Genomic DNA, 15703 nt, shown 5'->3' on the forward strand with positions numbered 1-15703 from the left:
TCCAGGTAGGAATAGTGAACGTTATTTCGTTTCCTTTATTGACGAATATTCTCGTTATGTGGTAGTGTACCCCACTGTGGAGAAAAGTCAGGTGTTTGAAGTATTTGAAAGGCATATAGCACGTTGGTTGAGATACTTTAAGACTTAGGTTGAAATACTTTAAGACTGACAATGGGCGAGAATATGATAATGATCAATTCAGGTCATATTGTAATAAAAATGGTGTAAAGCACGAATTTACAGATTTATATACTCCAGAACAGAATGGAGTTTGTGAGGGATTTAATCAAACAGCTCTCAGCAATGTACGTGCAATCTTACATGATAGTGGAATGAGTTCTGAATTTTGGTCAGATGCAGTAATGTATTTTGCATATTCATTTAATAGAATTTGTCATAAGGGCCAAGATAGAACCCCATTCGAATTGTACACTAAGCAGAAACCATCAGTATGTCACCTTAAGGCATTTGGAACGATTGCCTATGTGGGAATTCCAAAGGCTAAAAGAAATTCTAAGCTTGATCCAAAGGCAACGAAGGGCCGATTGATTGGGTACAGTGTACGAACAAAAGGGTACAAGATTTGGTTGGAAAATGAGCAAGTGGTAGTAGAAACCCTAAATGCTACTTTTAAAGGGTCAATTGGAATGCAGAAAAGTGGCAGTGGAACTGCACTGGGCCCCCTTCTTGATTTGGAATCTGAAGAAAGGGTATATATGGTCACTTTACTTAACCTGTTCCGCCAAACTGAGTTAATGGCACTACAGGGTTAGGAAGTTATCCTATTCATTGCTAGCAATCTGACGGTTAGGCCGCCTTTCTACATTTTACTTTAATCTGTAGTTTCTTGGATATAATTATTTTCATTCACTTGCTTCATTATCTCTAAGATGCCCTTGTTGCAGTAATAGTCCGTGAACAGTCTATTCACAGGATATGTGATGTAGTCGGAAGGAAAGAACTGCTGTCAAAGGTGCTCTGTCAGAGGGCAGGAGAGCAGGTAATGAAGTGCGTCCGCGTCTTCTCCGCGAAAACCGCAAGAACAGTTGACGTCCCGTCTGAGGAAACGTCTGTAATACGCTGGGAATTTCCCGTGGTTGGTACAGGCTTGGAGGAAGAGTCGGTTGCACTTCAGCCTCTTGAGAGAAGGTATTGGGAAGATGTTGTAAGTAAATCTTCCTGTCTCTTCTTCCTGCCATCGTGATGACCATGTCTCTTGAAATGCTGTCTTGAGGAGCCTTTTTGCAACTTCTACGGAAAGCGGAACTTCCTTGTCAATTTCTGGTTTTAGAGCTGCAGTCTTAGCTAGTTCATCTGCTCGTTCGTTGCCTTTCTGCCCGGTATGTCCTTTTATCCAGTTGATCTTTAAGGTATGGAAGAGCCTAACGTCAAGAAGATCTCTCTAAGTGCTGCTGTGTGCGGATGTTTTGGAGGAAAGGAATTCAGCGCATTCAGAACGCTTATGCTATCTGTGAAGAATGAAGTGTGAGCTGCTGGTTGTGTACCTAACCATAGTGCTGCTTCTTTGAGTGCTAGGGACTCGGCTTGGAAGACTGAAGCATGATCGCTTAGACGGAATTGTGCTTGATAAATTTCTTCATTGTTCGAAAAGACCGTGAACGCTGCCCCTACTCGTCCTGAAATTTTTGAACCGTCAGAAAAAATCTCTCTTTGTTGTCCTGAGGGTGGCGATTTGCACCAGGAAAGGATGGGTAGATCTCCTGGGTGTAAGTTAGGGGAATCTTGGAAGCTTTCTATGCTGGCATATGATAGATGTAAATATTTTTTAGTGTGAAGGTCCTCTTTGTAATGTAGAAGTCGATAGATTGATCTTTCTAATTCTGCTTTTAGGTCGAGTGGGAGCGTGCCAACTAAGACCTGAAGTGCTGCGGTTGATGTGGTGCTATACGCACTGGTGATTTTTAACAGGATTACTCGCTGTATTTGATGTAGTTTTTGACATATTCTTGCTGTGCCATTCATCCAGACTGGGCAGCCGTAGAGGATCATGCATTCAATTGCATTAAGGTATAGATGTTTTAACAGGCGCCCCTTTTGGCTCCACTTGTCTGTGATTATCCTGTTTAGTTTATTGATGATTCGATGCGTCTTATCTCGGACTTCCGTAAGATGTGATACCCACGTGAGCTTCTTATCAAGCGTGAATCCGAGGTATTTAATGGTATTCTGGCGTCGCAATGGATGCCCTTCCCACTTTATGCGTGGTGGATTCGCGTCTATTTTTGAACTTTTTGGAAAGACTATCATCTGTGTCTTTTCAATACTGAAACACAGTTTGTTGTCTTGACTCCATTTTGCAAGCAATTTGAGTGCTGCGTCTGCTTTACGCTCTATTGTTGTCCTATTGCCTCCGTCTATTATGAGTATAATATCGTCGGCGTAAGCTTGTATCTTGGCATTGTCTCCAAAGTTGATGTTCAGCGCTGAGTCTGCAATTATGTTCCACAAGATGGGTCCGATATTAGACCCCTGTGGGGCTCCTTTGTGGTAATTCATCGTGATATTTAAGCCGTCTCTTTTGTAGGTCACTTGACGTTCTGTGAGGTAGCTTGCGATCAGTTGGTAAAGATTCTTTGGACATCGCAGGTCTTTTAGTTTTGTTTTGAGCGCTGGCCACCATAGTTTATTGAATGCGGAAGCTACGTCAAGCGATATTATACACGTATGGAGGTTATTTTGTCTGTTATTTAAGATGATGTCTTGAACACGGTTGAGGGCGTCGGTGGTGCTCCGCCCTTTAGTAAACCCGAATTGGGCGGGGTTTAGTAGTTTGTTTTTGACCAGGTAATATGTTAATCTCTGCGTAAGCATCTTGTCAAGGACCTTGCCCCACGCTGAGAGTAAGCAGATAGGTCTGTAAGAACTGGGCATGGACTTTGGTTTTCCCTCTTTCTGGAACAATACTAGCTCTGCGTTTTTCCATTCCTTTGGAAAATAACCTAATTCAAGGCACTTGTTAAAGAGTGCTAGAATTTGTTTGTCGTCCGCGAGCCTAAGCTCTTCAATGGTTTCAATCGTGAGGCCATCCAGCCCAGGAGCTTTACCTCGGCGTGTTGAGTTTATCGTACGTTGCATTTCTTCGAGTGTGAACGGCTGATCGTCTTCCGAGTTTGGAATCTCGGTTGATTGGGAACGAATATCTGCATGGTATGTAGAGTCCTCGTTGGGGTCGTCTTCTGGAAAATGGAATCTCATGATTTCTCTAATTGTATCCTCAATTGTGCTCGTCATTGTGCCATCTTCTTTTTGAACTGAACCTATCTGTAATGGATCCATGCTCTTCCCTTTAGCTAGATCGAAGTATGTTCCGAACGGAGAGCTAACAGTGATTTTGTTCCATGTCATGTCCCATGCTTTTTTCTTTTCTTTATACATCTTTTGCCGGTACTGTGCACGTACCCTCTGGTAAAGCAGCCTGTTATGGGTCCTTTCCTCTCCAGTTGTTTTTTGGAATCTTTTCCTTGTTGCTCTGACCTTTTTCCTGAGAATAGTGAGATCTTTTGTCCACCATGGACAGGTGCGCGATCTTGGTTTCGAGTTATGTGAGAGAACTGTTCTTTGATAGATCTCGTGAAGACTAGTGGTAACTTCTCTTACATATTTATCGATTTCTTCGATAGTTGTCAGATTTCTAGGGTCTGCTAAAGATTTTGAGATATACCTTTTGAAACTTAGCCAGTCGGTATGTCGTACATTGATTTTCGATCTTCTCCATGTTGGGTAATGAATGCTGTAGACGTCAAAATAGATATTATTATGATCGCTATTGTTTGCTTCGTCCATTACCTTCCAATTATCGATCCGGATAATTGGAAGGTAACGGACGAAGAAAGGGTAGAGTTTTAATCTACTGATACTCCAGTTGGCTATTTTCCTGAAATAGTGGAAAGAACCGATACCAATGTACCTTCTTCTACAATGGGCACTGACACTCAATCTACATTGAGACAAGTAACTTGGCTTCGTAAACCTGTTCCAAGGCCAGACGGCACTCGTACGGATGTGTATTATTTTGAGAGGGGCTCTAATCAAAGACTACGATCACCAAATGATGTAGAAAGGTATTGCACTGAACATAATATTCAGTATGATCCTACCTTGTTTGATTTCAAGGGAAGCAATACTTATAGTGGTGAAATCGACCCAACTGGCACTCCTTCAACATCATATACCCGAGATAGTTGACTAGAGGTTTCAATTCCAAACACTTATAACCAGGCAATGAAATCCACAGAAAAGCTTAAATCGATAGAGGCAATGGAAGAGGAAATGGCCAACATGCGAAAGCATAAGGTATGGCATCTTGTTCCACTTCCTAAAGCCAAGACTCCACTAGGTTGCAGGTGGATTTTCAACATTAAACGTGACGAATTTGGAAACATTGTTCGTTTTAAAGCTCGTTTAGTGGCTCAGGGTTATCGGCAAATTAAATACGATATCTATGATGAAACCTACTCTCCTGTAGTCAACTTTTCAGTAATAAGGCTCTTTTTCTCCCTTTTAGTTGCACACCTTGGATGGGCAAATATACAATGTGACGTGAAAAGTGCCTATCTCTACGCTCCTTTATCAGAGGAAATTTACATGTCCCAACCTCAGGGTTTCGTAGAGCGAGATAAAGAAACTTTTGTGTGTCGTTTAGATAGAGCCTTGTACGGTTTGCCTCAGAGTGAGCGATTATGGTACTACGAGTTGGATAGAACACTATGTAACCTAGGGTTTATCAAGTTTGAGTGGTGTAATTGTGTCTATCGTTTTAAAGATTTTGTCATTCTGTTGGTTTATGTTGATGATATAGTTGTGTTTGGAAAAAGTGAAGTTCAGGCCAAAAGAATATTAAAAGTCCTGAGTTCACATTTTGATTTGAAAATTTTAGGTAAAACAAGAAAGCTTTTGGGTGTGGAATTTGAATATGAGAACAGTAGTGTTTTAATTCATCAGCAATTATATATAGAAGATATAGTTGATCGATTTAAGTCTTTTAAAATACAAATTACTTCCCTTCCAATAGTTAAAGGTGTGAAAAAAGTCTCAAAGTCCCAGTACACAAGAAGAAACATCTGAAATGATGAATTATCCTTATAGAAATGTTTTGGGATGTCTCTTGTTTCTTTGCAATCGTACTCATCCGGATATAGCTTATGCTGTTAATATATTTTCTCAGTTCCAAAGCAATCCTGGTAAGTTTCACTGGGAAGGATTACTTAAACTTTTAGGGTGCATTTCCAATACCAGACAGCACAAACTTAAACTGGTATGCAAGGAACTGAAGCTCAATATATATTCAGATTCGGATTTTGCTTCAAGCAGGGATGATATGGTGTCTATTGGTGGACAAATAGCTTTGCTGGGAGAATCACCTGTATCTTGGCGTACATTTAAACAAAGGGGAGTAAGTTTGTCTACTATGGAGGCTGAATTTATCTCCATGACTGAATCAGCAAAAGAATTAGTTTGTTTTAAAAACATCTTGGATGAATGCATTCAGTTTAAGATTGCAAGTAACTATGTTTCGAGGCCAATATTGTTTGCTGATAACATGGCTGCTATATGTTTTACAAAATCACCCATTGAAAACTCAAGGACAAAACATATAGATGTGAAACTATTTTTCATTCGTGATCTATTGAACAGGGAAATTTTTGATTTAAAATATGTTCCAAGTAAAGATAATCTGGCTGATCCCATGACAAAACCGCTGACTAAGCATAACCTGATAAGATTTTGTGGAACAATTTTCTCCTGAAATTTGTTTTTGTGTGTATTTAAATTAAGAGTTTTGTTTATTTGAAACTAATAAGTTATAAGTCATATTATGATGGATATTAGGTAAATGTAAAACTGTATAGTGTAGAATGTTGTATGATTGACCAGGGCCCTGGGTAAAAGTATTGAGTGTGTGATCATATATATGTCTTTGTATTGTTTTGTAACATGTTGGACTTTCTTGTTATGGTAAATTTTTTGAATAATGGGATAAGATGTTCCAGAAGGAAAATTTTTCTTAAAAATTTCTGAATTGAATGAAACTGTGATGTTTATTTATTCTTGTTTTGAATTTTGTAAAGATACTGGCATTCAGTTTTTATTTCAGGTTGGAGATGATGATGTGGGGGGCATTTGTTGGAAAATATAACTTATTGTAAACCTTTTACTGCATCATCTCTCCTCCTTGAAATGTTTATTTAGGCTTAGTTCTTATTTTAATGTAATATAGTAGTTACTTCTACTTCTTTTTCTTACTGCCACTGTTTGCGTTGAGAACGGACTGTTTCAGCCTAATTAAGATGCAAAAACAAAACATGATGTTACGTCATCTGGAAAGCCGATTCGTGCCGATAGCAGATTGGTTGCCGTGAGATGACGTCATGCCTACTTCTGCTATAAGTACCTCGCGTTGCTCCGGCTCAACCCTCCTTCTAGTTCCTGCTTTCTTGGCACTTGAGTGTGCGGTTTCCAGCCCCTTCAGAAGGATGCATGCAGTCCAGTGAATGAAGTTCCTTGGTTCCTGTTCACAAGATGACTGTTCCTGAATAAAGTTCCTTGGTGCCTGTCCACAAGATGATTGTTCCGGAATAAGTTCCTTGGTTCATATCCACAAGATGATTGTTCCAGAAAAAAATTCCTTGGTTCCAGACCCTACCATGTGAGTGACTGCCGTGGGCGGCATCCATGTTCTTCAATAAAGGCAACATTTAAAATACGTCAGCGGCAATTCCTCGTGTTCAACTAATGCAAACGGAGTTAGGCCGGTTTTGAGTGCTTTCAAGAACTTGATTTAAATTTCAGGTGTTTTCTCGACCATTCATCATGGACTTTTTGAATGTGTAGCCAACTTCATTTTTAGGCCGTATAATTACTGTTTAAGACATTTTTATTTGTATTGAATGCCAGTGTTTTTGGAGACCAGGTAAAAATATTATTTGATGAATGATGGTTATATTATATTTTTCCTAAGACTCTGATATTGCTTAAATTTATTTTCTGTGTTTTTATTCTTTATTATATTGTTAATAAATTGGTTAAGTTCGAAACCTTTTATTGTCTTCAATGTCGGCACAACATATTATCTCAGGGAGCTTTTATTGCTACTATTGCTAAATGTTTATTTATTTTTTTTTTTAACTTTAAACTTTGCTTTAGCATCAGCCTTTACACCTGCGAATATGCGTGTGCGCATAATACGTTTATGCATGCACGTTTAATGTATAACGGCCGGTATAAGCTAAGCTAAAATTATCTAATTCAGTTAACATTGCAGATTGTGTTGTTCCTTAATCTTCGAATTGGATCCGGCTTATTATTTTTTGCAGACTGTTAGAGCAATTTTATAAAAGTAAGCTTGAACTTTTGATTATGTCAAATAGAATTTCCAATATATATTTAGTAATATGTAAAGGATCTACAAAGCGAAAGTATGTTTCGAAGTGAATTAAACAAAAAGTGGAATTGCTGCAAAAAATTGATAAAAGCATACCCTTTGTTTATCTAACCATTCCGAAATCTGTTTATCAATTTCACGCTGCTCTGCGGCAGGGGAACGCCGCGGCGCGCAATGAATTGGAAGTTGATCTGTCAGCACTATCCTTATCTTCAGGGCAGATGTTTTTATTTTATTTGGCTTATAATTCCTTACTAAATGTAGTATTTCATCTCGATGTAGTCCGTCTTTGATATGATTTAAATCAAATTCCTCCTAGTTATAATTCGCTTCCGATAGTGAAGAAAGTGACACAGAGGTTATTGAAAATGAAAAAATTTTGATTGACAAATTAGTCGGTATTCTCAACACAGCAATTATAGGACTTGAACAGCGGAACTATGTAACTAAACAAGAAATTATGTCTGTTTAATAGAATTAAAGAGAAAGTATTATCACATGAAACGAAGCAACTTACATTGAAAGAAATGTTTAATAAAGTAAACAAATAAATATCAAGCTTTTTTTTCGTAAATTTTGATACCCTTTAGATCATAATTGTTCTTTATTTCATAAATTACGGTTTCGTATTTTTAATTTTATAATTTCTGCATGCCATCTTACCATATTTAAACTGATGATCTATAATCCGGAAAACTCGATAATCCGGAATTGCCGAAGTCCCGACGAGTCCGGATTGATGACTTTTGACTGTAGTACCAAAATTCTTATGGTTAATTTTAAAAACATTTGCTGGTGTGATTATTACAAAACTTGGCACTTCGGCATAATTCAAGGTGTAGATTCAAAATATGAAAAAAAAATTAACATGTTATTTAAAAAAAAGGTCTGATTTTGTGTCAAAATACATAATATTAGAATACTACATAGAAATCTTATGTATATTTTACGTTGTACTTTTATAACATGAAAAATGCAAATTGAATTTTGCCAAATGACTGAGTAGAATGGGAGATACAGAAATGTCTCCCGCCCTTTTTGACTCAGACTACTGTTCTATTCACAGATCAACAACAAAAAAATTTCATATTTTCTATAACTGGGCAAAATAACATTTCTGAAGAAATTTAATGTTATTTTTTTCTCTTATCAGATAGCAAACACCATAGTTCAACTATGAGTCATTACTACACTAGAAAACTATAGACTGGGGGGAGGTCCTCGGTATCCATATACACTCAAACTTAAGCACATGCAGGAGTTGGCTACTATTGCATGTGTACTAAAATAAGCCAATAAACAAGCAGTTCTACTAAATGCAGGAATAAAAGTACCCAATTATTTTTCACTAATATAAAACCTTCAAAAATAGGAAAAGGCAACATATGTTTATCAAGTATCTGATGCAAATAAATGTTTGGCCAATATTTTTCTCCACTTTAAATTTTTGCTTAAGAGGCCCGGTGGCGCAATGCCTAGTGCATTGCGCAGCAGCACCACAGGTCCGGGGTTCGACATCCAGGCTGGGCAGGGTCGACTCAGCCTTTCATCCCTTGATTTCCATCACTTGGGTCGATAAAATAAGTACTTGAATAAGTCGCTTGGGGACTAAACACTGGGGGGTCCTGCGACAAGCTGACCACTTGTTCAGGACATATGCTTACACACCCCGGGGACCACAGTTAAGAAAGCAGATTTCGGGCACTGCAGGCCTAGGTATTGGGGCTGTTACGCCACTGAGTTTAGTTTAGTTTTTTTATATCTTAGCTTTTCATTTATATGCATATATGCTACAACATCTTCATTCATTATTAGACAAATCATAAAATATATCCAAGCAAGTGATTTTGGAGGATCATTTTACAATATCATGTAGCAATAAAAATCACAAAGGAAAAAAAAAACTTTACAAAAAAGTACACTTAAATATGCTTAAAATTTACTGAATTAACTACATATTCAGTACGAAATAAATATCATAATGTTTACATACAAATTAATCATTACATATTCATAAAATTCAAAAGTTCGAAATTTAAAACATTCAACGCACGACTTTTCCTTTCATTTATTACTATTCTTCAGCACAGGCTAGAAGTGAAATTTCATTGGTAAATAAATAAAAAAATTAAAAATAAATAATGACTATGGAAATTGGAGCCGTAGAAATACACTCGTAGCTTTCAGAAATAAAAAGGGGGGGGGGCATCTTGAAAGACTATCTTTTAAACAAATGAACATTTAATGCAAATGAAGCATTTTATTTTGATTTTTTTACATTTAGGAATGAAAATTGCAAAAATATACAGCGATATAATATCCATTAAAATGTACGATACTTCACGAATAGGATTTACAAAATATTAAGTGTAACCAAAATTTCAGATAATAGAATACCTGCAATAAATGGAAAGAGAATACATTAAATTAAAACTCAATTAAATTTCTGAATTGTGGATGTTTATGTTACATAACTATAAACACATTCCACTATTTTTAATTTTATCCTTCAGTTATCCATTTAACTAGATTTTAAATTGTATATTAATGCCAATTTGTATTAAAGAATCATAATTGTAATTTAAGCTTATAAAAAACTTAAATTGTAAATAAGCTTTTTTCAAATAAAAGTATGTTTCTTAGCTTAAAAAAATTACAGATTTTAATATTACACAGTTAACAATAAAATGAAGTTTCTATATTTAATTATATTATACCGGGTGTTTCATAGATCATGGGACAAACTTGGAGGGGTGTTGGAGAGTACTAAAACATGCAGTTTTTGTATAGGAATGTAGGGTATAAAGTGACGGGTTAAAGCAGGAATGCGAAAACACGACACGACGGGAAAATGTGTTTATGTACAAAATCAACACAAAGCACTTCTTTGTAGCAGTACAGTATTCACAATAAATATTCAAAATTGCGACCTCCAGCAGTAATACATGCTTGGTAACGTTACAAAAGAGACTGACGAACATTTTGAAAAGTGACAGGCATTTCGCACATGCTTGCAGCCACAATGGATAGTCGTGCAACGAGGTCCTCCATTGACTCCACTGGAGTCTCGTAAATGATGCTCTTCAGATGGCCACATAAAAAAAATCCAAGCTGGATAAATCTGGCGAATGGGGTGGCCATCAAACGGGTTCACCATGGCCAATCCATTGGCCCGGAAATGTCCCATCCAAGTAATTGTGGACCCGCACGTCGTTATGGGCTGGTGCACCATCATGCTGGAACCACATGCAATCACGAACGACAGCCGAAACATCCTGCAGCAATTCCGGTAGCACCTCTTGCAGAAAAATATGATAACATATGTACATGCAGGTAAGAGATATGGGCCTATGAGGTAGTCATTAACAATACTCGCCCACACATTCACGGAGAAGAGGGTTTGGAATGCATGTGGATATATGCCATGTGGATTAAGAGTTGCCACACATGCATATTGTGGCTACTGAAGATGCCGTCCTGTGAGAAAGTTGCCTCGTCCGTGAATAGCACATCCGATGGGAAATCCGCCTGCGCCACACACTGCTGCAAGAACCAATGACAGAAATTAACTCGAAGAGGGTAATCTGTCTGTTGCAAGGCTTGGATTCTCTGCAAATGGTATGGGTGCAAACCATTTTCATGAAATACTCTCCAAATGGTGGAATGACTCAGCTGCAGACGACGTGCAATAGCTCTCGTACTTGTCTGAGGTAATTCATACACAATGTTCAAGATAGATTCTTCAATGTGAGGTTGTCGTGCACTTCTTCTTCCACTCCTAGTGTCAGAGGTGGCTTCAAATGACCCGTTTTCACACAGAGGATGATGCAACCTCTCGAACATTGTGTGCTTCGGCATATGCCTGTTGGAAACCGTTCCTGGTCCAACCGTAGCGCTGTTCTGCCATTCCCATTAGCAGCACCATACATGAGATGCATGTCAGCTTTTTCCCTGTGCGTAAACTCACCCATCACGCTTGACATCAGAGTTGTGATTGATTATCTGATGCATCGTATTGAGGTTTGTCCGGTTTACTACCACCCTCTACCGCTGCATTGCCAGCCAATCACAGCTGTAGTTCCTATTACTGTTAGTGTTCCTTTTTTTGAACATTTATTGTGAATATATTGCTACAAAGAAGCACTTTGCGTTGATTTTGCACATAAACACATTTTCCTCTCGTGGCGGTTTTTTTTTTTTTTTTTTTTTTTTTGAGTTTCTGCCTTGACCCGTCACTTTAGACCCTACATTCCTTTAGAAAAAATGCATGTTTTAGTAAGCTCCACCACCACTCCAAGTTTGTCCCAAGATCTATGAAACACCCTGTATATATATATATATATTCTTATATAAGCTTTCATATTTCTGTACTGCTTTGTTAAATTCTAATTACTGAAATTTTGTTCGTGTTTAGGAAAAATTAATGATATGATCTTCATATCTACTTTTCACTCAAGAGAAGTTATTTGAAATAATGTAATTTAATCAAAAGTGAAGTTAAATAATAAAATTACTGAATGTTGAATATATCTCATAACACTCCTTTTAACCAGTATCCTACCTTCTTCTATTGTGGAGTCTAGCTGTGTAACTTTAACAGCCAAACGGTCAATTCTGCCTTGAAGAGAATTGGCCCTAGCTACTATGGTGGATGATTCACGAAACAAACTGCTGAACATATCTTCAGCATGCTTTGACAATGATGATAACTGACGAATGATATTTGCTAATGTCCCATTTGTAACACATTCTAATTCATTTGGCACTTCTACAGCTAAAACACCTTGATCATCAAGAGGCAAAGTATTCCTGCACACATGGACAGGTTCTATAACTCTTTGCAAGAATGGCATACTTCATACCAAGGGTAATCTACTAAAAATAATAATAAATATATATAAAATACACTTTACAGTGCATAAACTAGTAAAAATATTTCATATAATACACAGAATATACAACAAATCTCAAAAGCAAATTCTTAATATATACACGGTAAAGTGCAATAAATTAAATAATAAAATATTTAAAGTATACCAAATCAAACAATGAAAAATTATATAGAAAAGGCATTAAATTCAGCATTAATAAAAGGAAAATAATTTTCATTACAGACCCCTTCCCATCAAAGAATAAGCATTGAAAAATTCAAACTTTCTGTGACACTTATTTCGGTCAAAAAAGGTCAAAAATCTATATTTTATTTCTCACATTATTTTGAAAGCTATAAAAAATTATCTATTCAGAAACAAATAATTTTTCTCTCATGTATTGGCTTTCTTGTACTAAACTTAAATAAAGCTATGCCGTCTTTTATCAGGCAAAAAGTGGATGTGTTTATACACTTATAATCTGGCTTTAATTTCATAAAACGTTTCTCTTTTATTCAGTAAAAATAGAAATATATTTAGAGTGGGAGAATAAATTTGGCAGTGCAAAATTACAGTCAAAAGTCGTTAATCCGGACTCGTCGGGACTTCGATTCCGGATTATAGATCATCAGTTTAAACCTGGTACGATGGCATGCAGAAATTATAAAATTAAAAATATGAAATCATAATTATGAAATAAAGAACAATTATGATCTAAAGGGTATCAAAATTTACAAAAAAAAAAAAAAAAAAAGCTTAATACTTATTTGTTTACTTTACTTTCTTTGCTATCGGAAGCGAATTATAATGATCAGGAATTTGATTTAAATCATATCAAAGACGGAGTAAATCGAGATGAAATACTACATTTAGTAAGGAATTATAAGCCAAATAAAATAAAAATATCTGCCCTGAAGATAAGGATAGTGTTGATAAATCAAATTCCAATTCATTTCGCGCCGCGGCGTTCCCCCGCCGCAGAGCAGCGTGAAATTGATAAACAGATTTCGGAATGGTTAGATAAACAAAGGATATGTCTTTATCCATTTTTTTCAGAATTCCACTTTTTGTTTAATGCACTTCAAAACATACTTTCGCTTTGTAGATCCTTTACATATTAGTAAATATATATCGGAAATTCTATTTGACATAATCGAAAGTTCAAGCTTACTTTTATAAAACTGCTCTAACAGTCTGCAAAAAATAATAAGCCGGGTCCAATTCGAAGATTAAGGAACACCGCAATCTGCAACATTAACTGAATTAGATAATTTTAGCTTAGCTTATACTGTCCGTTATACATTAAACGCGCATGCGTAAACGTATAAACGGGGGGGGGGGGGGGGGAGCCGCGACGCGCAATGAATTGGAATTTGTTCTGTCAGCACTATCCTTATCTTCACAGGGCAGATGCTTTTATTTTATTTGGCTTATAATTCCTTACTAAATGTAGTATTTCATCTCGATGTACTCCGTCTTTGATATAATTTAAATCAAATTCCTTGTCATTATAATTCGCTTCCGATAGCGAAGAAAATAAAGTAAACAAATATTAAGCTTTTTTTTTTTGTAAATTTTGATACCCTTTAGATCATAATTGTTCTTTATTTCATAAATTACGTTTCATATTTTTAATTTTATAATTTCTGCATGCCATCTTACCAGATTTAAACTGATGACTTATAATCCAGAAAAATCGATAATCCGGAATCGCCGAAGTCCCGACGAGTCCGGATTAACGACTTTTGACTGACTTACTAAAGTTACTTTCGGTTCTTTCATCAGTTATATTGATTTAAAAATCCATGTACAACAGTCAGAAGACAAAGTTTCCTTTTTCTGAAAAATATGGAAGAAAATCCTTTTCTCAGTACCGAAACCAGGAAAATGAAGTGGAAGCTGCAAGCAATTCTTCTGTTTACGCCTTGAACCATGTATTTCTGAATTTTCTTTGGTCAGATGCAAGTCTCAAACCAAATCGATTAGTTAAGATTGTGGGAAAACCTCTTGTACACTGGTATCACCAGGTATATACTCCTTGATTTTATCTTCATTTGAAATACTTGCAAAACTGTGTATTTCAGGTGAATTTTCTGAGAGAATTAATACATCTGGACCATGTGTAAAGTGGATGGTACATTTGGATGACTTTTTTTTTTTTTTTTTCCTTCTTCATAATGAAATAGTGAATACCAATTCAACAAAAGTAGTAATCACTGCTGTGATTTTGCAGCTCTCACCACACCACTGGAACTGAATATTAACATTTATTGTTCATCCTTTGACCACTGTCGTCTAGGTCCTTTAACACACGTGTAACAAACATAGTAAGGTGCCTAAGTTTCATCTTGATCTCCTATTTTCACTCCAAAGTACATGAGGTACACTTCTCAAACAAAACCTGCTCTATTTCTTTTTTGCCTTTCCATGATTAATTCACCATAAATGTAAAAAGAAGAATCAGCAGACATTTTACAGCCTCTTGAAACCATTTAGGAAAATGGAAAATTCGCTAGGCACAAACATCAACTTTACATCAATAAAAACGCATTAGATCACAGAGGGGAGAAGAAACTGGATTTATGCTTGAAAATAGGGTTAGGTCCTTATTACCTTTCGATTTAAGGGTGCCCCTTGGATTATCGCTAAGTTGTTGTTTTATTTATGGTAACCTAAGTAGTTAAATGCTATGGAAACCTTATTATGATGCAATTGGTTGCGTGATTGCGGTGAATTTTTATGATGGGTAAAGATTTGAAAAGGCTTGTTTGTGTGTTGGATTTTGGATAAGAAGTAGTTATTTTGTGATTTATTTTTTTGAGTTTGTGATATTATTTTGCGGTTTTCCACAACAAAATGGCTGAATGTGGTAAGATTAATTTGAAGTTTTTGTGCAGAATGAAAAAGAAAAAAGGCCTTAATTGACTGGTGTGTAAATGAAGGTTTACTTACTACCTATTATAAGTGTTCTGTTTATAGGAAGGAGATGAGTATGGTCGAACGTGGGAGGATACCGGCACAATGGAGGATATTTTTTACTCTTATTTTTGTGAATTTATGTACTGACGCCAGTATATGGATTCTAGTTCAGATAATTTTAGGAAGTTTTTCGATGCTGTTATGGAATTTTGTTTGACTTAAGACACAGAAGTTAGTAAATAAGGTATGTGGATATTCCCTTTGTGTGGTGCTAAGATGAATTTTTTTTTAATGTTATTTCATTGATTTAAAATGTAATTTACTGATATTATATATTTGTTGCTGGCTGCTCTTTGACTTTTTAAGTGAATATAGATCAATGTGTACATGGACAATGTCTAGTTTGTGCAATTCTCTGATTTTTTTTTAAGTGAAAATAGGTCAATACGTACACGGATACCGAGTTTGTGCAATTCTTTGACTTCTTATTTTGGATTTATGTAGCGGCGAT

General features: G+C 36.3%; 1 protein-coding gene across 3 annotated transcripts in view; it reads right to left on the reverse strand.

Annotated features, from left to right (window-relative positions):
- The window catches only part of LOC118180833 (uncharacterized), a 76271-nt gene that overhangs the window by 45986 nt on the left and 14582 nt on the right, over nt 1-15703 (reverse strand). For 2 of the 3 annotated variants that reach the window (XM_085819493.1, XM_035349892.2), the window contains exon 2: nt 11964-12277. In XM_085819493.1, the coding sequence (XP_085675619.1) occupies nt 11964-12255 (292 nt within the window). In that variant the 5' untranslated portion in view covers nt 12256-12277. The remainder of the gene's footprint in view (nt 1-11963; nt 12278-15703) is intronic. The other variant, XM_085819494.1, reaches the window with a different exon arrangement.

The sequence above is a fragment of the Stegodyphus dumicola genome, chromosome 6 (assembly GCF_044657685.1).
Source record: "Stegodyphus dumicola isolate Sdum_Otavi_A_Nest chromosome 6, ASM4465768v1".
Lineage (NCBI taxonomy): Eukaryota > Metazoa > Arthropoda > Arachnida > Araneae > Eresidae > Stegodyphus > Stegodyphus dumicola.